The 23,363-nt window shown below is 34.5% G+C and overlaps 1 protein-coding gene across 4 annotated transcripts in view; it reads right to left on the reverse strand.

Moving 5' to 3' along the window:
- Nucleotides 1-23,363, reverse strand: part of PAPOLA (poly(A) polymerase alpha) — a 57,437-nt gene that overhangs the window by 21,404 nt on the left and 12,670 nt on the right. For 3 of the 4 annotated variants that reach the window (XM_082647120.1, XM_082647119.1, XM_082647117.1), the window contains exons 2-13: nt 21,231-21,416; nt 20,648-20,714; nt 16,193-16,274; nt 14,441-14,550; nt 13,931-13,984; nt 10,191-10,302; nt 9,397-9,486; nt 9,168-9,306; nt 7,592-7,664; nt 6,148-6,268; nt 5,106-5,190; nt 484-537 (exon numbers count right to left, since the gene is read on the reverse strand). In XM_082647120.1, coding sequence (XP_082503246.1) covers nt 484-537; nt 5,106-5,190; nt 6,148-6,268; nt 7,592-7,664; nt 9,168-9,306; nt 9,397-9,486; nt 10,191-10,302; nt 13,931-13,984; nt 14,441-14,550; nt 16,193-16,274; nt 20,648-20,714; nt 21,231-21,416 — 1,173 coding nt within the window. The remainder of the gene's footprint in view (nt 1-483; nt 538-5,105; nt 5,191-6,147; nt 6,269-7,591; nt 7,665-9,167; nt 9,307-9,396; nt 9,487-10,190; nt 10,303-13,930; nt 13,985-14,440; nt 14,551-16,192; nt 16,275-20,647; nt 20,715-21,230; nt 21,417-23,363) is intronic. The other variant, XM_082647118.1, reaches the window with a different exon arrangement.

A 23,363-nucleotide genomic window follows, 5' to 3' on the forward strand; every position in this document is an offset into this window, starting at 1 on the left:
ATAAAATGCAGAAAATCAAGTATGTTTGTGTAAAGCTGTAATATGAAGGTCATAAAACACACATATAAGGGCAGTTCAACTGTCTAAACTCCCATAGATAAAATGAAAGCCTTATGTTCTACCCCAAAAATGAAGTGAAAACTGCTGGAAGAAGAGAATCAAGCCACATTTCAAGCCAGGAAGGTTACAAAAGACAACCCCACAAATATTTAAAGAAAAAAATCAGTAAACTAAAACAAAGCACTTTAAATATACAGTTAAGAAATAATACATGGATCTCTATAAGGCAAATAAAAACAATTGTACATATGGATCTCCAAATTCCTACACTTCCATTACAAGCAGTAAAGCTCCATTTATGAACAAAACCAAATGTGCTGTTTTAAGGACTTCCACCTCCTACTGTGTGCTGTGGCTATCTGATTCATTCTGAAGTTTTGTTTTTGTTGTTTTTTGTTTTGTAAAATCTAATCTTATACTCACCATTCTAGGCGTTGTTTTTCAGTTGGTGCACTTGCTAGAAGTACAATATAATGCCTTTGAAGATAAAGACAACATGCTATTTATTTCATTTAAGTGCTTTGTGCTGGATATTAACACCATAATGTAATAAGCTTTTTGACAGTTACAGATCAATTTAGCAAGAGAGAACTGCAATCTCAGTTTGCACATAAAATCATAAATGCTAAATTCCACAAGTTTCTAACTACTGGCAAGTTTAATTCTTCTGAAAAAGATAGTAATTTTATGAATAATTACCCAAAAAGAAGCTTAATTCAAAAACGATGACTAAATATCAACTGATAACTTGGTTCAATGATTCTGGTGGAGTGCTTTTTCTATAAAGAGCTACCTCACTAAAATATAACCTATTAAAGCAAAATTGCTTTGATGGAAATAAAGCACCAAGGCTTTAGCCACAAAAACAGGGTCACTAAATATACACACATCAGTAACTTAAAAAATAGTATCAAACACATCATGCTTTTTAATTCAAAGGTAGCAAAAATTAAACTGAATACTTAAGTTAGGCCTCATGATTTTTTTCAAGCAACAGTATGAGTTTCTATAACAAAGATGCAGACATCATTAATGTGAGAGCAACAAAGAAATGTGATTTCTATGCAGAATCCAATTCCATTCAAATTAGAGCAAAATCAAGTTTTCATTTCAGAAAAACACCATCATGACTGACTATTTTAAATCTTTTTGAAACAAACTATTTACAACTGAAGAATTTCGTAAGACTGAAAAAAAAAAGTCCAATCCAACATACTTTTCTACAAAATCCATTTTAGAAGTGATAGAAATCAAACTTCTCACCAGAAACTTTACCTCAAAAAGCAAACTGATAGTAGGTGGAAAAGTCAGAATTATGACTAAGAATTTTAAATTAACTTCAAGTATTTATAAACTGAAGGTAACAGAGGTAATATACATAAATATGAAAACACGTAGACAGAAAAGTAAATGTGCAGTCCAAACCCATACAGACCAACCAATACTTCGTTTCCTTTACCAGTTTAATCTGTTCAGCAATTATTTAGAGCAAACCAAATATACAGAACAAACACAGCCCAAATAAATAAAAGTTAATAAAAGCACTAAAAGCTCATGCATTTTACATATACAGAAAATGCTCTTGGGGCCCTAAACTCTCTTATAAATCAAACAAAATCCTAATAAGCTCAGTAACCTGATTTCCAGTTCCCTGGGAGTTTGAAAATGGACAACAGATTTTAAAAGGGGGGGGCGGAGAGGGGATAGAGAAAAAACTCTGACTAAAGTATAACAACTTATAAGAGGATAAGACAAAGTATAAAAAGCAGGCATGCACACAAAAACTCAAAACAGCAAAGCTGTCTGGGTTCACCTAATATGAGGACAAAACTCAAGTCTCTAAATCACTCTTTTAGAGAAATGGATACTCTTAATGACCACCTGAGTCTTGAACAAAAACTTAAATGATATATAATGTTCTCTACTTATGCAAAATATAAAATCCATTTGAACATAATCTTGTTGGTAATTCAAAGTTTAAAGTTTTAAAGCTTAGAGTTCAACTTTGGTTCTTACTGAAATCCAGTGGAAAGGGGGGGTGTCTACTCTGCACATCGTTTATGATAAAGACACCTGTTTAAATAAAGCTCAAAGTTTTAAACAGTTTAGCAAGTATGTATGTGAAGTCAAATGTCCTTCACTCAGCCAAATTTAAGCAAATGTGAAATGAGACAAAATACAGTAATCATGTTTAATAGAAATAACCTGTCATTAATTCTTAAGTTACCTATCAGAGCACAGAGACCAAGCAGAAATAGGTCTAAATTTAGACTATTTTGTTGCTGCTCCAAAAAACGCCATCCCCTACTTTACAGTGCCACTATCATGCTTCAGGTACTCAAATGCCTTCATGAAACACTGAAGCCAATTAAATAATGATTAACTTTCCCCAAAATTTAAAGATTATCAGTTTCCAATAAAAAAAATTTAACTATAAAAATGTACCACAGTTGAATTAAAACCTCTTTAAAAGCTTCTAAAAACACTTAATTTAGTTGCTATTATTACCTCACAAATATTTACTCCAAAAAAGCATTTTGTAAGTAGGTTTCCTGGCCATTTCATCACATTAATATTTTTCCCTGGGTAGGTAACAGCTCAGATATGTGCACCGAAAATCTAATTATCTTAGACAAAAATCCTTGCAATTCCATCTTCAAGTAACTCAGGTCCAAGAATTACAGTTCACTATTTTTAAAGCCTTTAAAACATTATGAGGTTAAATTATTCTATACATACATACTCCTTGAAATTATAAATTATTAATCCTATTCCTGAGAACATTTGGCTTTTTTCCCTAATACCTTTGCTTCCTCGTTTCCTAAGGAAATGGAACATCTGAAATAAGTATTCGCATTTCCTACGTCAATAATGATTTATTTTACTTCTGGTTACTTACTTATGTGAGCTTGAATATATTAAAGGTAAAACATGAAAAATATTTTCTTAGAACTATAAAATTTCACAAGGCAGTGTTCTCCCTTCTTCACAAGAACACTGATATCTTCTGAAACATGGTCTGCTTTCTAAGACAACTGAAATTTCCTTCACGGATTCTTCCCTTCCAAGAAAGGCAGGCAGGTACACTATATGACTTGAAATATTTCACATAACAAACACAATACTTTCAGGATATACTTGAAATAAGCTTAACCAACTCTGAATCAAGGCAAAACTAAGGATTTCAGTTCAGTTGTACAGCTAATCTTTGGGGTAATTCATATGTTAAAAGAAAAATTCAAATCTGGGAATACTTGAGTATAATGATAGCAATCACTAATTCTTTAACAGGAAAAATTTTTGAAATAAGTTAAAAACATAAGTAGAATTTGGTATAGGTAAAATTAGCTCATTGTTGTCACGTTTTCAAATCCTTTTTCGCAGGAGTCACAGCTGAAATTTAAATTTTCCTGATATAATTTCCTCTATTTGTTGCTACATCCTCATATCTAATTATGTTTAAAGTTGTTTTTAATAACCTAAAATAATTTGATTGTTTCAAGAGAATTCAGTAAAGACAGTAATCTATAAATCTTTTCATCAGTCAACTGAAAACCTTATATGTACTATTTGGCATAGACTGAAGGACAGCCTAAAAGTTTCAAAAGAAAGATTTAAGCAAGCTTTAAAAAAAAAAAAAAAAACTTCCAAGTTCTAGTTAATACAAATTTATTCAAATAGATGATATTATCAAGGTTTCTTCAATTTCAACACTAGTCTTTCTTAAAGTGAAAGAAACCAGTTAAGTGGGTACTTAGAAGAACTTCATTCTACCCACCTCTTACTCCTACAAGAAAGTGAGACAGGAAAAATTATCTAGCTTCCTCTTAGATTCTCGGGGATTAAGAGATGCTGGCACTTTTCTATGAGACCAACTTCTTTATTCTCCTTACAAGTAATCATGTACTCTTTCATGATGTAGTTTTTAAAGCATCAGAATATGTATTTATTAGTTTAAAAGTTCAAAGGTACTTCCTCAACAGTGGTTAAAATAAAAAACAATGGAAAATTATCTGCCAAATGGAAAAGCACAACTTATGGGGAATAAGTAATAAACAAGAACATTCAATGTTATGCTATTTAAATTTTTACTGACAATGCAGTGCTCCCAGAACACAACAATTAAGCTGGCTCCATTATTGCTTTTTCATGCAAAAGATACAGAAACAAAACACAGAGACATCATGAAGGTCATCATTCTTGTTTTTAATTGGGGAAATAGCATAGAGCAATCTTGCTTAGATTATTACAAAACACAATCCAACACAAGATCAAATGGTCAGGAAAATTTCAAGCATTAAAGAAAAAAAATTTTTTTAAGTGGGACTTTGGCAAGTTTTCAGCTCAGGGCAAATAAAAGTGCAAGTCCATTTTTTTAAAAGTAAGATTTATTATAACTTACAGTTTTCATCAAAACCAACACAATCAGGCTATTAACCTGTACTACGGTATTAAACCATTATACTAAAACCATTAGTAAAAAAATATTACACCCACTGAGATTCCATGAAAATTATCTGTAGAAATATTTGAAGGGGATTTATTAACATTAGGGGGAAATGGTAGGCCAATCATGTGCTGTAACTACTGAAAACATTTTACTGACTACATACACTGACATTTTATTAGCTTTGCCTATGTTATAGAGAATCTTAATGATAAATAAGTTTCCAGAACTGGCTGAAAATACTTACTTAACAGACACCATTAACTACAGATTTTAACAGTTCACTCCTTTGCCAAGGTATACAGATTTAGAGTTTTGGGGATGACTAACAAGCCTTCAGAACTGATGTTGCTACAAGTGTAGAAATTCGGTTACATCAGGCAGCAAAACTGTATGGACTACACTTTACCTTGATAAAGAAATAATAAGGGGTTTACTAAAAACAGTATGCCCTTTGTGACAGGAAGAAAACTTGTATAGAAGATGTTTAAAGGAAAATTCAAGACTACATTAGTCTAGCAAAAAGAGATGTCACGTATGCTACCATTAAACCATTACTTAAGAGAGCAACATGTCCGACATGCCTTAAAATACATACTTGTACTTTTGAAAGAAGTTTGGAGCTTCAAAAAGTTTGGACCACTCTGCCTTACTCAGCAAAATTTCATCTGTGATAGCAAGACCTAAATTAAAAACATATTAAAATGTTTGCATGCTTCAGTCTAAGAATCTATCATTTTAAAGATCTTAAATATACCACATGCATTCACTATATTCCTAAAATCATAATTTTAACATAGCAAGTTTAGTCTATGACTCTAGAGCATACAGATTCTTACATACACTCTTTTCAAAAAACCTGGAGGGTTCCTTTCAGATCCAGTTTTCTGGCAAATTGCCATTACTCTAAAATGCCATGCTCATAGAATGACTCTCTCCTAAAACTGAAGCACTGGAGTTACCCAAGAAAGAAAACTTTCCCATAAGCTTTGCTTCCTGCCTTTCTAAAAAACAAGTTTCCCATAAAAGGATAGCGACACCTTCCCATGAAGAGCCCCTGTAGACTACAGAAAAGAACTTTACACTTCTGAGTTTGACGCTGGCAGTCATACAGCTGATTCTATTTCCTTGACTTGTGTCAAATTAAACAATCCAGTTCTAGCTACTCCCCTTAAAGACCATTTAGCAATAGCTACTCCTTCAAATTAGCAGTACTACTGGGATTCAGAAGTTTAGAGGTTATTCCAAAACAGTAGGCAGTTTGGTCAAAATCCTGCTCAAAGCTCTTTTCAAGTATACTGCCTGCTAAAAGCCTCTCATGTCACCCACTAGAGAGAAACTATGACATCATTTAAAATTTCACATGGCAATAGTATGGAACTAAACCATAAAGGCCCAGCTAAGGATACAATTTTCAATTTTGGTTAATCTTCCAATATATAATCAAATATAAATTGCTTAAAAGAAATTAAACTGAGTTTTCCAAGTTAATTTTCAAATATAATCTGTAATCAATAAATAAACACCAAAATCCACTTCGGTGAATGCTTTCTCCAATTTAATTGAATACCCGACTACGGGGTATACAATGGTATGTAAATCCTTTGTGTATAAAGGAGAGCATAAGGATAAACACTTACCTTGTTTAAACTCCTCAACCATGACCATCCGTGTTGAAACGGACACATTGTACGTGGAGTTCTGTTGTGGGTATGCTGGTGTAATTATAGGCATAAGATGGTACCTATCACTGGGGTTTACCTACATACAACAACAGCCAATCAGTTTCTTCAAGTACATATGCAACAGATACTTGGACTTTTTACCCCTTGTTAAACTGAACCAATGATTAAATTTTATTTCATTTCACAGCTGGAGTTGAGAAAGAAAAACCATGTAAAGAGACACTGTTTTTACAGGAATTCTTTACAGAATCTGTGATTTGGTCTAATGTTTTGTTTCAATCATTTGGGCATGACTGTTTTGGCAATCTTACTAGAAATAGTGTGCCTGTCAAGCAAAAAAAGGTTCTAATTGGGCATCTACTGATGTTTAGTTTTTCTTTTTTCTACAACAGAAATAGGGATGTACACACAATTACACTTTTGAGAAATGTCATAGTATGTTCTGTGTAAAACGAATTTTAAACTTAGTTTTTAATATACCCTTAATTTATCAGGAGTAGAAGCTTATTAACACATGGTAAAACTACTTTATCCATGTTGGTATCATTTTAAGGTATAATGAAATGATTAATAACTATTAATTTTAATCTGTATACTAATGATAAAAGTGGCATATTTCCATAGAGGAAACTGTAAATTCACATCCCTCCAAAATTAAATGTCTTGAGGTTCGGAAAACTTAAAAATTCACAGCTTGATGTCATTAACAAAGCTTAAAACTGACAAAATTTTTGATGTTGTAATAAAATAGCAAATTAATGTAGAAAAATAGAATTTTATAAACCTAGAAAGCCTTATTCAAACCTAAATTTATTTTATCAATTAATAAAGTGCATGTAAAACATTTAAACTGAGTAAGCAGTAAAGGTCGTAACTTCCAAAGAAGCAGAATGGAAGCTCCTCTTCAGCCCAACCATGCTTTTGTAATCTGAATTAACCAAACCAATTTTTACAATTACATCACAGTAATTAAAGTGATATTGCTTAGAAGTTATCTGCCACGGTTAAACATTAAGCAACAGTTTTCCTACAATAACCCAATTTTAACAGAATATTTAGATCAAACAAAAAAAAATACAGGGATTTTTAGTATCCTTTTATTTTTTCTTTTAAGCACAAATGCCCACACAACTTTGACTTACAAGGTAGTTCTATATAGAATAAATTAAAATTAGTGATCTTGATATTATAAACTATGTACAATTAAATGTAGTTTACAGGGTACATAATTATGCTTCTCACATCAGAGGAAAATTATAGTTGAGATTAAAAAGAAAGTGTAATACGAACATGTCCACTCATACGTAACAGGATGGGAAGTCTCCCTGAAGTTTATGCAGATGATTTTTACTTGTTATTGCACAGTGTGAATTTGTAGGGGAAAAAATAATACACTAACCCTTGGGTCCCATACAGGCAAATTAAGATTGCATTCTTCAGGCTGTTTCAATAGGACTGGATTTGGCCATTCCCTGTTTAAAAAGATTGTAGCACTTGATAAGACTATTGGATATTACCATCTACACGTATTTTGTTAAACATACAGCATTTGTGAATGTGATCCTTCTTCATTCATTTTGCACTCTTGGTATATATAATCTTTTATTCCTTTATTCCTTTCTGTCGACGTTAGACTACTTGAATTACATTTCCTCTATGAAAGTAACTTAAACCATTTGGTAGCTTTCTCAGACTGAAGTCAAATATCTTCTCTGCCTCGCAGAGAAGAACTGATAAAGCACTATTCAAATTTAAAAGTACTATTCCGAGACATCTGATGTGTTCACCGCAAACTTGAACAGGATAAAATCTCCCTTGAAAAGACAAAGATCCTGTCTTTAATTCATTATAGGCAAAGGAGCATGAATAATTATAAAAATTGATTAGGAAAATTTTTCTCTATCTCATGACAAAGGTTATTAATGTGAATATGTGTAATGATGTGAACACACTGTTTTCAAGATATGTTTTGTGAGTTAGCTACTTCAGTCCTTTATAGAAGAGATTAAAAACTGGAAAACATTTGCCATCTTTAGTATCAAGGTTAGCTTCTTAAATATATTATTTGCCATGTATGTGTAGCATTAAGAGAAATTCTGACATTTTTCTCATCAAACCTGGTTATATATAATTAAGTGCTATCAAATCCATAATTACAGAATGTGTATTGAAAAGTGTGGCACAGTTCTAAATTATAAATTGTCTCCAATAACTCTAATTTTTATAAAATAACTAAAACTCTTTTTTCAGAGGGAGGAGGTACAGAGGTTGGCACAAATAGGGAAGACAAATCTTTCAGATCAATTTGATTAAAAACCAAGAACTCTAACCTTTTGGGCCAAAGCAACTAATGTGAAATAGCAATCTTTTATATTACTTAAAAGAAATAATGGTTGACAAATGTGACCAGGCTGAAATGAAGGAGAGCATTAAAAAAAAATCTCTCCTGGGTTAATGACTAATCTCAAAGGGATGCTCAATTGCTTTCCAAGCACTTACAGTTATCCTTAAAAGCTTTATATACATTTACATCCTTAACATTCTACCAAAGATAAATGGGCAGCTGAAAGCAAAAAACCACCACAGGAAATTAATGGTCTATAGATCTAGAAGAATTCAAAGAGTAAATTAAAAGAGGTGGTATATATAAAGCTTTATCCAAAGTAACTGATATCCCAACCTACCAACTCATTGGATTTTAGCAGACATTATAGCTAAAATTCAGTTTATTTAGAGAGTAAGTTTACGCATGGAAGTACAAACAGCACCTGCCTTGCTATCCCGGGAAAGCTAGGGAAAAGGAATGGAATTTAGGTTTGCCATTTTATACACAACATGATCTCCCCAAGGCTACCTATACTGCTACATCATGAACTAAAATTTGAATCTGAGACCAGCTGCAGAAATGTCATAGAAATAAGACTAAACTTCAGTGTCTACAATCAATTTTATTTTAATATAATCTAAACACATACCATTTAGAAAATACCAAGAAAAATTTATGTACAAGAGTTGATGCTATTGCATTTGGATAAAGCTGGCAAGTTCTTGCTACTAGCATAGCCCAGGAAACACCACCGAGGAAACCTAATATATTGGAATAGATGTTGTGGCCTGTTGATAAGGGAAAAGCAAAAAGAAAAGTTAGTGTTGAACAAAAGCTTAAACATTTTTAATAAGCTAGCCAACAAATTCGGAACTCACGTTTGGCCCACAGTTTGATAGCTCTCAGGGTTAACCTGAAGTTGTCAATGTTTGGTACTAGATGTAAAATTTCATCGGTTACCCTGCAACCTGATTAATAGGAGTAAAGAAAAAAAAAAACAGAACATTAAATTATCAAAAGTTTAATGATAATATTTCTTTTAAATTTTCTGAGACTAATGTCAAATTAAATAAAAATTTACTTTGTAAAATCAGTAATGTTAATAAAGAGGCAAATAAAAAATATAAAACTTTTACCTTCTATCACAAACACTACTCTAAAACCAAATAATCTGAACTGTAATCTGCTTTATTTCAAAAACTTTCAACCCATAATTAAAATGTGCTCCAGTTCAGAGATGGTGAATAGGGCTTGATCCATTTAAGTTTCCAGGAATTGTTCTTCAAGAGCATATTAACAAAACAATGCTAAAGTAAGTGTTCAAATGTAACCCTTTTAAAAGCACAACAGTTGAAAATGTTACAAAGGTTATCAGGATCAAAATTAATAGAGTTACAAGGTGAAACCTGAGCCACTAGCAATAGAGTACAAACGTCAGACAGTATTTAAACATCCCAGGAAGAAAAGAAATAATAATGCAAGATACCAATGATTTAACAAATTACTAAATGCTCCACTGCAGTCTAACTATTAAGCAAAAAGTTCATTTTATTTGACTCACTATGGATAAACAATATGGCCATTAAAAGCTTCATTATGAAGCTTGAGTTAAAAACTATTTCATATTTGACCAAAACTGCTACTATGCAAAAGGAAGTAGGTTTTTACATACCGTTAAGACTTCTTATGCATCTTATATCTAAATTTTTAAGCAGACTGTCATCTCTTAAGTCCAAGTCTTCTGGAATAGTCTGCAGTGCTAATCTTGCAAACAAAATATCAATCTAAAACAAAAACAAAACAAAACATTCCATGTCTGCCTATTTTTAAGGCATTTCTTTAAAAAAGAAAACACTATTAACTCCTTAAGACCAGGATCTTCTCATCAGCTGTTAACATGACAACACCTCCAAAAGTTCAAACAAAATTCTTACCACAGGTATTTTAACCAGATGTTAAAACATGGTAATACTAAATAAACAGAACTTGTATAAATAGCTACTTGTCATTTTAATCATACTAAGTTTGCTAAATGCAGATATACTGGATTATTTAAAACTGTTTAGTTCTCCACCTATATGAACTGTGAATTATATCCTAAAAGGTGCTCAAATATAAGGCCAATATAGTTACATGTAGCCCAAATATACCTGTCAGTAAAAAGGGAACTTCTTATATTTAAGAACTTATGTATCTATAATATTCCAGTCTGTTTCTCCAACTTAGTTTTGACTAAATAGAAACAAAACAAAAACTGGCTAATTTTGAAGACTTATAGAATGCAACTGACAAAATTTTTTTTTTCCTTTTTTTCAAGGAAAGGCTGGGGGCAAAAGAAATTTGGCACACATTCGGTAATTATTCCTGAGGGTCTGATTTCATGGTTCCAACCTTTGAATGCTGCTAGAGAAACAAGCCTTTTATAAGATCACTTTAGAAATCAGTAGTTTATATTTGCAAACGAAGCAACTGACAAAGGATTAATAAAATATAAATAAAATATACAAGCAGCTCATGCAGCTCAATATAAAAAAAACTGTACAGCTACATGTAAAAGAATGAAATTAGAACACTCCCTAACACCATACACAAAAATAAACTCAAAATGGATTAAAGACCTAAATGTAAGGCCAGACACTATCAAACTCTTAGAGGAAAGCATAGGCAGAACACTCTATGACATAAATCACAGCAAGATCCTTTTTGACCCACCTCCTAGAGAAATGGAAACAAAAACAAAAATAAACAAATGGGACCTAATGAGACTTAAAGGCTTTTGCACAGCAAAGGAAACCATAAACAAGATGAAAAGACAACCCTCAGAATGGGAGAAAATATTTGCAAATGAAGCAACTGACAAAGGATTAATCTCCAAAATATACAAGCAGCTCATGCAGCTCAATATCAAAAAAACAAACAACCCAATCCAAAAACGGGCAGAAGACCTAAACAGACATTTCTCCAAAGAAGATATACAGATCACTAATCATTAGAAAAAGGGAAATCAAAACCACAATGAGATATCACCTCACACTGGTCAGAATGGCCATCATCAACAAATCTTCAAACAATAAATGCTGGAGAGGGTGTGGAGAAAAGGGAACCCTCCTACACCATTGGTGGGAAGGTAAATCAGTACAGCCACTATGGAGAACAGTATGGAGGTTCCTTAAAAAACTAAAAATAGAACTACCATATGACCCAGCAATCCCACTACTGGGCATACACCCTGAGAAAACCATAATTCAAAAAGAGTCATGTACCAAAATGTTCATTGCAGCTCTATTCACGATAGCCAGGACATGGAAGCAACCTAAGTGTCCATCAACGGATGAATGGATAAAGAAGATGTGGCACATATGTACAATGGAATATTACTCAGCCATAAAAAGAAATGAAATTGAGTTATTTGTAGCGAGGCGGATGGACCTAGAGTCTGTCATACAGAGTGAAGTAAGTCAGAGAGAGAAAAACACTGTATGCTAACACATATATATGGGAAAAAAAAGGTTCTGAAGAACCTAGGGGCAGGATAGGAACAAAGACGCAGACGTAGAGAATGAACTTGAGGACACCTGGAGGGGGAAGGGTAACCTGAGACGAAGTGAGAGAGTGGCATGGACATATATACACTACCAAATGTAAAACAGATATCTAGTGGGAAGGAGCCGCATAGCACAGGGAGATCAACTGGGTGCTTTGTGACCACCTAGAGGGGTGGGATAGGGAGGGTGGGAGGGAGACACAAGAGGGAGGAGATAGGAGGATATATGTATATGTATAGCTGACTCACTTTGTTATACAGCAGAAACTAACACACCATTGTAAAGCAATTATACTCCAATAAAGACGTTAAAAAAAATCTGTATTTTAAGAGCTTGCTGTGAAAAATCATTTAAACGTGCACCTACAAGACAGGAAAAGATTGTACATTTACACAAATAAGTACCTGTGGTATAGCCTAAATTTTCCAATGATACACATTCCAAAATCCAGCATCGCTCCTAATTTAGACAGAAATAAAGACTATATGCTCACAGGAAAAAAAAAAAAAAAAAAAACCCAGGTAACTCAAAAAGCAACTCAGTAATAACAAGCACATTAAATATTTCTAGTAACCATTTGACTTTTATCTCCATCCTGAAAAGTTTACACAATTGAGTTGGTTCTCCACCCCAAAAAATCTCCCCTTTGTTGGTTAATGTTCTTTTCGGGAAAAAAAGGCATCACCTACATTATGGTTGTTTTATATTTATTTAAACACTGACAGTAAATCAAAGCTGCCTGAACTTGATAATCCTTTACTAAATTTAACATTTTATGTCTACTTATTAAGATTACTCATATTTCATACAAGATAGAGTTGGGCACCTTATGCAACAATTATAGAAACCACTTTTTTTTGCAGAACAATGAAGTATTATTCTTCCATTTCTGAAATTTTATAACCGTCATTATTACTATGAGTGACTTTCCAGCACCATTATGTATGGCAGAAGTAACATAAATAACTAAAGTTGCTTCAGGGTCAGCTTTGTTACAACTACTTTCATTACACACATTGAAAACATCAAAGAGAACTGCACATCATCTCAAGAACCTGAACTCAGAGCTTCCCAGGTGGTGGCATAGTGGTTAAGAATCAGCCTGCCAAAAAAAAGAATCCGCCTGCCAATGCAGGGGACACGGGTTCAAGCCCCTCGTCCGGGAAGATCCCACATGCCGCAGAGCAACTAAGTCCGTGTGCCACAACTACTGGGCCCGCATGCCCCAACTACTGAGCCTGTATGCCACAACTACTAAAGCCTGCATGTGGAGCCCGTGCTCCACAACAAGAGAAGCCACTGCACCGCAACGAAGAGTAGCCCCTGCTTGCCACAACTAGAGAAAGCCCGCGCGCAGCAACAAAGACCCAAAGCAGCCAAAAATAAAAACAAACAAATAAATAAATAAATAAATTTATAAATAAATTTAAAAAAAAGAATCTGAGCTCATATATCCTTCCCTATCAGAAAATATTTCAGCATACATGACATCAGGTCACAATTTTCTCTCAACTCTTAAATATTTAATTTAAATGAAGCCAAAGTTCCACTTGCAAAAATATAGTTATATTACCTTAAGGAGACTAAAAGCATATAAAATCTGCCTATGGAAAAACTATCAATTAAGCTGTTCTGTAGCAGCCACTTCACAGTCAGTACATTTCTGTCTATATTTTAACTCCTGGTTTCACTAGGCTCTTTTTTAAAAGAGACTACAAAGAATAGGCTGTCACTTCCATTTCAAAAAAAACTTAATTCGTATTAATATCATACCAACTCACCAATTATAAACCTTTGAAATAAATCAAATTTGTAACCTACACCTATCAAAATAACACACAGTAAGAACTGTTTATTTGAACCTTACCTCTATCCCATCAAAACACAGTTTGATAACTGGTACAAATGCCTCTTCAACAGCCTGTGGGAAAATTTAAAAATCAGTCTCTCTGAAAGTATACCTTAGGGCTACACTAGCTTTAGTGCTCTTAAATGAATGCAGTACTGACATAGCTTAAACATAATTTACCACAACACCTGACACAGACTAGGTTCTCAGTAAACAGGTTTAAGACTCGAGAATCCTAAGTCGCACAAGCCTAGGTTCAAATTCTTGATCTCTGCCACTCGGATATGTGACGGTGGCCAAGTTGCTTAATATTTACTTTGTTTGCCTCACTTCCTACTCTGTACATGAGATTACAGATTTATGATTTTAGACTGCTGTAAAGAATAAAATGCAAGCATACACATTAAGCTTAAAAGGGTCTGGCAAATTGCAAGAGTTCAATAAATTAATGGCTATACCATAAAACTCACTCAATTGACTAAACTGATTTTTATAACTCCTCCCCTTTCACTCTGAACATTTACGCACTCTTAAATCTTTTACTTCTTCCTGTAATTTCAACTTATCATAGAACGAGGTGAAAAAGTCACTTCGATCAACATGTCTTGGTGCAACACACAACGCATCAATATCGGCACCTAAAAAAAAAAATTAAGCCCATCAACCACTAGTTACCATTACAAGAAAATTATTTTGCATCTTATCATGGCAGTATTTGATGTTGAAAACCTGTTAATGTTACACTGATGAGCCTCTAAATGCACCCCTCTCCTTAAAAATAAAATTACCTGTCAGTATAAGAAAAACATGACCCTAATCGATGGGATATACTTTTTCCTGCAGCATCTTCTATTTGTAGTGGCCCAGGTGAACTGGGAGTCAAAGGAAGGTGACTCAGATAGGAACTCTTATGGTAAGAGAGGCAATTATGCAAGAATACACCCAACATCTTGGTGTCCTTAGTCACAGCCATGTTCATTAGTGAAACAAAAAAATACAGTTATCATTTATACATTGTGACTGGTGCTTCCAGGCTCCTACCTGCACCTAAATGGGACCTATGCACTTCAAGAAGGACCAATGGCAAGAATCCAAAGAGGCAGACCATGGTAAGAACAGTTGTTATTAATTTAGTGCTTGATAGGAGGCCAGCACTGAGTACATAGGGAGAGCACAAAAAAGATGATTAAAATCAATAACTGGGATCATAAAAAGAAGAGATCAATATGGAATCTGGTCAACATAATCATTTTCCTAAAAGACTCAATACCTGAGGCACTAACTCTGAAGGCTGTTTATCTGGCATATTCATGAAGGGGGAGAAGGGCATACAGTTCACAGGACACATCAAAAGCAAATGTACTACTTCCAGCACAGGGTAGTGGGAGATGGGGAGAAGGAATAATGCCACAACAGAGAGAACCAGAGACTGGCAGATACTTTTAACAGAGGCTAGTGGCTAATGGTTGAAGAGTACAGCCTCAGACTGCCAGAGTTAGAATCCTAGCTCTGCCAGGAGATGGCTGGGAGCAACTGTTCAAGCTGTATTGCCTTTTTAAGTCTCAGACTCCTCTATTTGTTACATAAGAATAAATAAGATTATGAAGACCAAAAGATTACTAACTATGCTCAGTAAAAAAGAAAGAGTTCAATAATATTCTCTGCCATGATAACATTCTTATTGTATATTTATTTACACAGGGGAGAAAAACTACAAATGTAACTAAGAAAGTATTATTAGTGATTGTTACTGTGTTGCAGATACACATTTTTTTGGTTTGTTTTTTCCTTAACTATATTTCACGACTATAATACAGATTTTTTTCAAGCTTTAATTCATTTTTCTTCTGATTTCCAGAAGAAGATATCATTATTTTAATATCATTTTCTTCTGATATTCTTCAGGTAGCGGAAACGATATACAGAGCAGCACTGTCCAAAATGACTCCCCAAGGGGAAAAGTGTACTTCATGCGCACCTTCCAGTACGGTAGCCACTAACCATATGTGATTATTTAACAATGAAAATGTGGCTACTACTACTGAGAAACTGAATTTTTTATTTTACTTAATACTGCACTGGAGGGCACAGGTATGAAAGGTATCATTTTATATCTTTCTTCTTTTACCAAATTTAGGCTCCCTGAAGTCATCTCTTCCATGCAAACCTAAGCTGTATAATACACTGCAAGTAACTGAGATGGATGTGTCATTATAATTTTTAAAAAATTAAAGAAGTATTCCTTCTCAAGATAATTAAAACAATATAAACAATATTTACCTTTTGTATGTACTCCTAATCTATAAGATCCAAATGTAAATATTTTTCCACCAACATTTTCAATTACAGATTGTGGAAGATTCTGTTGAAGCAAACAAAAAATAGTTATTTTGCCAGTGGAGCACAAAGGTAACTATTTCAAATAACACTACATTTTAAAAAAAAAAAACCAAGTAAGATTTCTATGCAAATTTATACAGAGGGTAAACAAACTATAAGCTCTACAAAATACCAGGCCTTCATAGATCAACCTAACTTGAAATTTAAGCAATTTTCAACTTTCAATTAGTGTTAGAATTTTGCCACATTTTTGGAAACTGCTACAAAGACTGTGGTAGAGGAAATCATGTGATTCCACAGAAGCAATGTTAGAATCAGAAATTTTATTCATGATAAGGTGCTGCATAAATCATGAATGTTAGAATATAACAAAAACACATTCTGATTGCTTAAAAGACTGTATTCAGTGATTATACCAAATATGTCGCAGTACATTAGACTATAATTTTACTGTATCTAAAGTGACTTTAAGGCCAATAAGGCTACGTTTAATAGTTTAGTAGGCTTTAGTGGGATGATTTTGAGCAGAACTAAACTTATTGATGATTTCTTAGAGTAAAAACACCAGGAATGAGGAGAAAGGAAAGCACTTAGAAATCATCTTTCTGACCCTGGTATGACTATAAAGTACTATGGAGAATACGTTTAACCACCCTTGGTGGTAAGGATAATGTCTGTCCACAAAAAAAAAAACCCACCAAATCTTAATGTGTGCTAGATCAATGTTTCTCTTTACTTTCTAATTCCTCAGTAAAGTCTTACTCAGTAGCAGAACATAAAAGAGACCACTCTTCCCCACCACCTCCCAAAGTGACATAAACTGTTACTTCATATTCCAACAACCCTAAAAATAAATTGTAAAAGGCTCAGGGGACTCCCTTGTTTTTAAGGGCACACGTAATCATCACTTATAGAAACAGGCAATCTACATGTGCGGCATTACATTTTTAAAAGGAGACGCCACCATCTCTTCCTATGTTTAGATATTTTAGAAACCACCTGTACAGCTGGCTTGGTTATTTAAGTTAAGCCAGCAAGGTGTGTACAGAAATATGCCTACAAAGGAAGATAGGAAAAAACTACCTGAGAACAATGTTCTGTGGACATCTCTAGTAAAATACAAATCTTTCGGATAAGCGCTCTCCAGGAGAACTGTCCAATACAGTAGGCACTAGCTATATTTCACTACCACTTGAAATGTAGCTAGGGTGGCTGAGGAGCTGAATGTTTAATTTTAGTTAATTTAAACTGAAATGGCTGAGTGTGGCTGGTGGCTACTGTATTAGACATTAGTATGTTTATAGCTATTACAGTTGTAATCCAGAAATTAAGATTTATTAATTAACATCACAGAAGAACTTTTCAATTGCAAATCTTTTTTAAGTCTCAGGATATTAGATGGCAAACAAATCAAACAACTTAAATAAAATTCATATTGTATATAAATTTTCCCCAAAATATTATAAATTAATTGTAACTATACATCAAAAACCAGTGGTTCTTAGGACTTTCCTGGTGGTGCAGTGGTTAAGATTCCATGCTTCCACTGTAGGGGGTGCGGGTTCAATCCCTGGTCAGGGAACTAAGATCCCACATGCCACCCCCAGAAAAATCAGTGGTTTGCTACTGATTTAACTGGAGATATTTTTGGTTGTCACAATCTGGGGAGAGCAGACAGGCAGTGCATCTAGTTGGAAGAGTGCTGCTTAACAGCTTCCAGGACAGTCCCTAAAAAAGAAATATGTGAGGAATTCCCTGGTGGTCCAGTGGTTAGGACTCCACACTTTCACTGCAGAGGACGCGGGTTCAATTCCCTGGTCAGGGGAACTTAAGATCCCACAAGCTGCGCGGCGTGGCCAGAAATGAAAAAAATACGTGGTCCCAAAATATCAATAGTGTCAACATCAAGACATCCTGTATCAGGTCTTAAAACCAAGCAGCTGAGGAAGAAATTCTCCCTAGGAAAACAGATATGAAAGATCAAACTTGTAGGGCTTCTCTGGTGGCGCAGTGGTTGAGAGTCCGCCTGCCGATGCAGGGGACACGGGTTCGTGCCCCGGTCCGGGAAGATCCCACATGCCGCGGAGCGGCTGGGCCCGTGAGTCATGGCCGCTGAGCCTGCGCGTCCGGAGCCTGTGCTCCGCAACGGGAGAGGCCGCAGCAGTGAGAGGCCCTCGTACCGCAAAAAAAAAAAAAAAAAAAGATCAAACTTGTAAAGCCCCTAAAGTCCCACTCTCTAACCAATTTACTACCTCCAGAGTTAGGCTACAGAGAAAAGAACACTGACAAATTTGATTAGGAATGAGCATTAATTTCATTAATCCAAATAATTTTTCTTACCCTCAAGAAAACCAGCAGGAAGAACTGTATCAAGAGTTACCAGATAGGGCTTCCTTGGTGGCGCAGAGGTTACGAATCCGCCTGCCAATGCAGGGGACACGGGTTCGAGCCCTGGTCCAGGAAGATTCCACATGCCGCGGAGCAACTAAGCCCGTGTGCCACAACTACTGAGCTTGCGCTCTGGAGTCCGCGAGCCACAACTGCTGAAGCCCACACACCTAGAGCCCGTGCTCCGCAACAAGAGAAGCCACCGCAATGAGAAGCCCACGCACCGCAAGGAAGAGTAGCCCCCGCTCGCCGCAACTACAGAAAACCCACACGCAGCAACAAAGACCCAACACAGCCAATTAATTAATTAATTATTAAAATTAGAATTACCGGTTAAAGAAACTAACCAGGCACTCAATTACTGAAACAAAACTATCAATGAGACAGTACTCGTTTCACATTAAATAAATCTAAGTTCTGGCCTTATAACAGTTTTCAACTTAAATGTCTAAGAAAAAGCCATTAAAAACAAAGCTGTGTTTCCTATGCAAGATTAAAGAATCACTAAGTTCAATAAATGAGTAAAAATACTTAAACCTGGACATCCTTTGCTCAGCTCAAAAAGAAATCCTTTTCAAAATATCATTTTTATCAAAATTCTATCAATGACAAACATGTAGTATACATGGAGTCCCCAGTTTAGAATATTCTGGCTGCTGAAGTTTTAATCAGTTGCTTTAAAATATATATACACTGCTTTAAGAAAACAGTATTATAAATTTGACTAAAGCCAGAAGACTTTAACTTACTTTTCTCCTACCTTGATACCTTCTCTCAGGTTTTCTTCTACCTCTGGTTCTCTTACTATCAATTTTTCAGCTGTATTATAGACTAAATATGCATTTTGTACTATCCTGGAAAAATGACCACTATTTACAGAGTTTTTAAAAAATGGCTTCTAAACACAACTTTACGAATACATTTCCAGAGAACAAACATATGGACACCAAGGGGAGAAAGTGGCTGGGGTGGGGGTGAATTGGGAGATTGGGATTGACATATATACACTAATAAGTATAAAATACATAACTAATAAGAACCTGCTGTATAAAAAAATAAATAAAATAAAATTCAAAAAACCACAAAAAACTACATTTCCTTTACCAGAAGCCTATTCATGGATTCAACAGTTGTATGATATTCTTTTAAAAAGTTATTAGAAACTCAAAGAATATTATTATAAAAAACTGAATAGATAATTCAGTTTGAGTCTAACATCTGAAGGCCTAAAAAATGCTCATCGTTGCAGAATTCCTTAAAAGGTAACAAGATTCTCAAATACTTAATAAACATGTTTAATACATTTTTTTTCCTAAGTGAAGCAAACGTTTTATCGAAATCAATTGTCAAATCACAATTTATCCAAATGACAATGCTACATTGTTCTTAAAAGAGTGGGCACAAATATGGCACAGACACAATCCAGCATCTATCAAAATACCATCTGTAAAGAACCTGACTTATTTCGTGCTGTGCGTGAATGTGGTCCAGCATATAAGGTAGACTCAAAACCAGTCAATTTTTTTTCTTGATAACATGAAAAACATTTCACTACTTTGCCTCAAAATTAAGCACACTCATCTGTCTGTAACAACCGTGTTTAATACATTTTTTAAAGCACCTTTTGTGGGAAACATTATTTCTGTAAAGCGTGTAAGTAATTACTGAGCTTTGAAGTGTTACAACCAAAAGTATTTATAAAATCACTGAATTCAGTTCAGTTTTTCCTGCTTTCAAAATAGCTAGGTACCGGGACCTTCCTGGCGGTCCAGTGGTTAAGACTCTGCCCAATGCAGATGACTCGAGTTTGATCCCTGGCTGGGGGACTAAGATCCCACATGCTGCACGGTATGGCCAAAAATAACCCCCAAAAAAGCTACAAACCAAATACAAATTCTGCTGTCAACAGTCTAAAACACCTTCCGCATTCAAGACTCTAAATACTTATATAAGACAATTGCTGCGTTCAGCTGGCAAATTACTTCCTAGACAATTAAGTCACCTTACCTTGATTTCACTGATTTCTCGTATCCACTCTTTTACCAGGTTATTTAATTTTCCCAAAATTAAAATCCTGTTGATAGAGCAAATATCAATCAAGTATCAAGTTGTTTGTTATTCTAGATCACTACTAATTAAAATGAAAAAGCTTTAATAGGTGGCTTCCTAAATTTTAACCAGTCTTTAAGTTATCAGAAAAGAAGTTTATAGTATTAGCTATATGTAAGCACTGTTACACTGGGTGAGGCATTCCTCTAGCTTAGCAAGGCATTCCCCTTTCTCCTGACAATGCTGTAATACTATACTAACCAAAAGTATCACAAATCAAAATTAAGGGAATAGAACTTTATATAGACGAAAAGTTTTTTCTAGTTATCACTCTTGTTTGAAATAGACATATATTGGGGAGAATAATTCTGACTTGCTGAGTTCCTCAAAACTAGTTTATTATGTTAATAAAAAATTGTAACTTAAAAAAAGATATACATATACACTAATATGTATAAAATGAATAACTAATAAGAACCTGCTGTATAAAAAATAAAATAGAATAAAATTCAAAAAAAGAAAGATATATACACACACTGACCTGCGCTGCAGTTCCTCTTCCTCTTCAAAAACGCCAAAAGGCTTCAGAGTCTCAATTAGTTTCTGGGTAAGTAGGCAGTCAGTCTCCTTGGGGGCTGCTAAGCTGATGGGAGAGGTAATGCCATAGTGCTTCTGTGGCGGCTGTGTTTGCTGTGATCCCTGCGTTGTAACTGGACTGCAAACAGAACTGGATAAAATTACTGTCAAAAAATTTCTACAATTTAAAACTAATCAGATGACTAGAAAAAAATGCTTTAGTAAAATGCATTTCTAAACATAGTTGGTTCCCTGCCTTACCCCAAAAAACTTTCAATACATTTTGTTCGTTTTAAAACAAAAAGTAACACAAAAATTAAGTGATGAAAACATTAGTTCTCCTCCCACTCCAAGGATTTTAACTTTGTCACTATCTAAATATCTAAATAAACTATAAATAAGAATCCAGATCAAGGAATTCCCTGGTGGCAAAGTGGTTAAGAATCCACCTGCCAACGCAGGGGACACAGGTTGAGTCCTGGTCCGGGAAGATCCCACATGCTGAGAAGCAATTAAGGCCGTGCGCCACAACTACTGAAGCCCACATGCCTAAAGCCTGTGCTCCGCAGCAAGAGAAGCCACTGCAATGAGAAGCCTGCGCACCACAACGAAGAGTAGCCCCCGCTTGCCACAACTAGAGAAAACCCACACGCAGCAACAAAGACCCAATGCAGACCCAAAAAAAAAAAAAAATCCAGATCAAATAAATTGCTAGAGAAAATGCAATCTAGGATATAGTGGACTTCTTAGAAATTTTACTTACTCCTTACTTCTTGAAAAGGAGCCAAAGTCTATTAAATTGTTATTTCTAAAGAGATGAGGATATATATAAAAACACTATTTTACCAATACAACAGACTCCCCAAATGGAATTTCACATCTGACTTGCAATGAATAAAACTCTAGATAATGAGGCAAATAACATAAACATAACTTGGAGGGGAAGAACTATATTCACACTAAGCTTGTTACAGAATTTTTGGTAAGAGATTTACACTTCAACAATGACTAATCAAAAGTTTTTCTGTTTTAAGAGCAATTCCTGATTTTTACAACCAATAGGGTTTTAACTGGTGAAAAGGTATGGCATGCTCTAAAGAAAGGTTTTAGGAAATTAATCTGACTCAATTATTTTTTGGTGAAACCAATTCTTGTTTTCTTTTTCTCCCTTTTTAAATCAATGGACAGGGACTCTAAAGATAAGCAGCACAATTATTAACTAAAAACTACCTGGTCAAATAACATACAGAACCAGGTAAGGACTAAGGAAGAAGCTAACATCTGAATCAGTTATTTGCCCCAAATTCTGTTCCTTAAGAAATAATTTATACACACACACACCTACTTTTTTTCAAGTTCTAAATATATATATATATACTTTTAATTAAAGTGCAATAATCTACTAAAGCAATAAGATGCCAGAATCCCATGGCAGGTAAGTCCCATTATGTATTTACTACCTATCCCTGGGTTCTGGTTTATACTATGACTGCAGGACTACGTTTTATATTGTCTTCTGATATCAACAGAAAACCTAAGAATGCCAGGAAGCCCATAGTGTTTGTTACTAATTAGTCACTAGGCTGTATAGCATTTAATCAGTGCTTCCTAAACTAGTTATACATTGTCTCAATTTTAATTCAGATTTTATAGTAACATTTGCTGAATAAATATGAGTCGGATTTATTATCTCTTACAGCAATTAACTTATGTCTCATCACTTCCTCCTACTACTTTAAATTGCACAGCTATACAAGGCTATGGTGTTAATTCAGAGCTGTGGATCCACATGAGCACCAAGCATCCTCAAAGACTAAATATCTTAATGTTCTATTTTTCAAATTTATGTAGCATCTCCCATGATTAGAATATACAAATTAACATTAAGTGTAAATGCATTCATAGTATCTTGGTTAATACATATTTTCGTCAATCAACAAATAGTTATCATCAGGTTCCACCAAGCTGACACCAAAAAGGTGGCCCTCAAAACTGCCTACCATTTCTTCACACCACGCTCTAATAGATTCCAGATAAATTATGTATTAAGTTTAAAAAAATACACTTAACACATATCTTAGTATAATTATATTTTCTT

Source organism: Grampus griseus, assembly GCF_964374135.1.
Source record: "Grampus griseus genome assembly, chromosome: 2".
In the NCBI taxonomy this organism is placed as follows: Eukaryota; Metazoa; Chordata; class Mammalia; order Artiodactyla; family Delphinidae; genus Grampus; species Grampus griseus.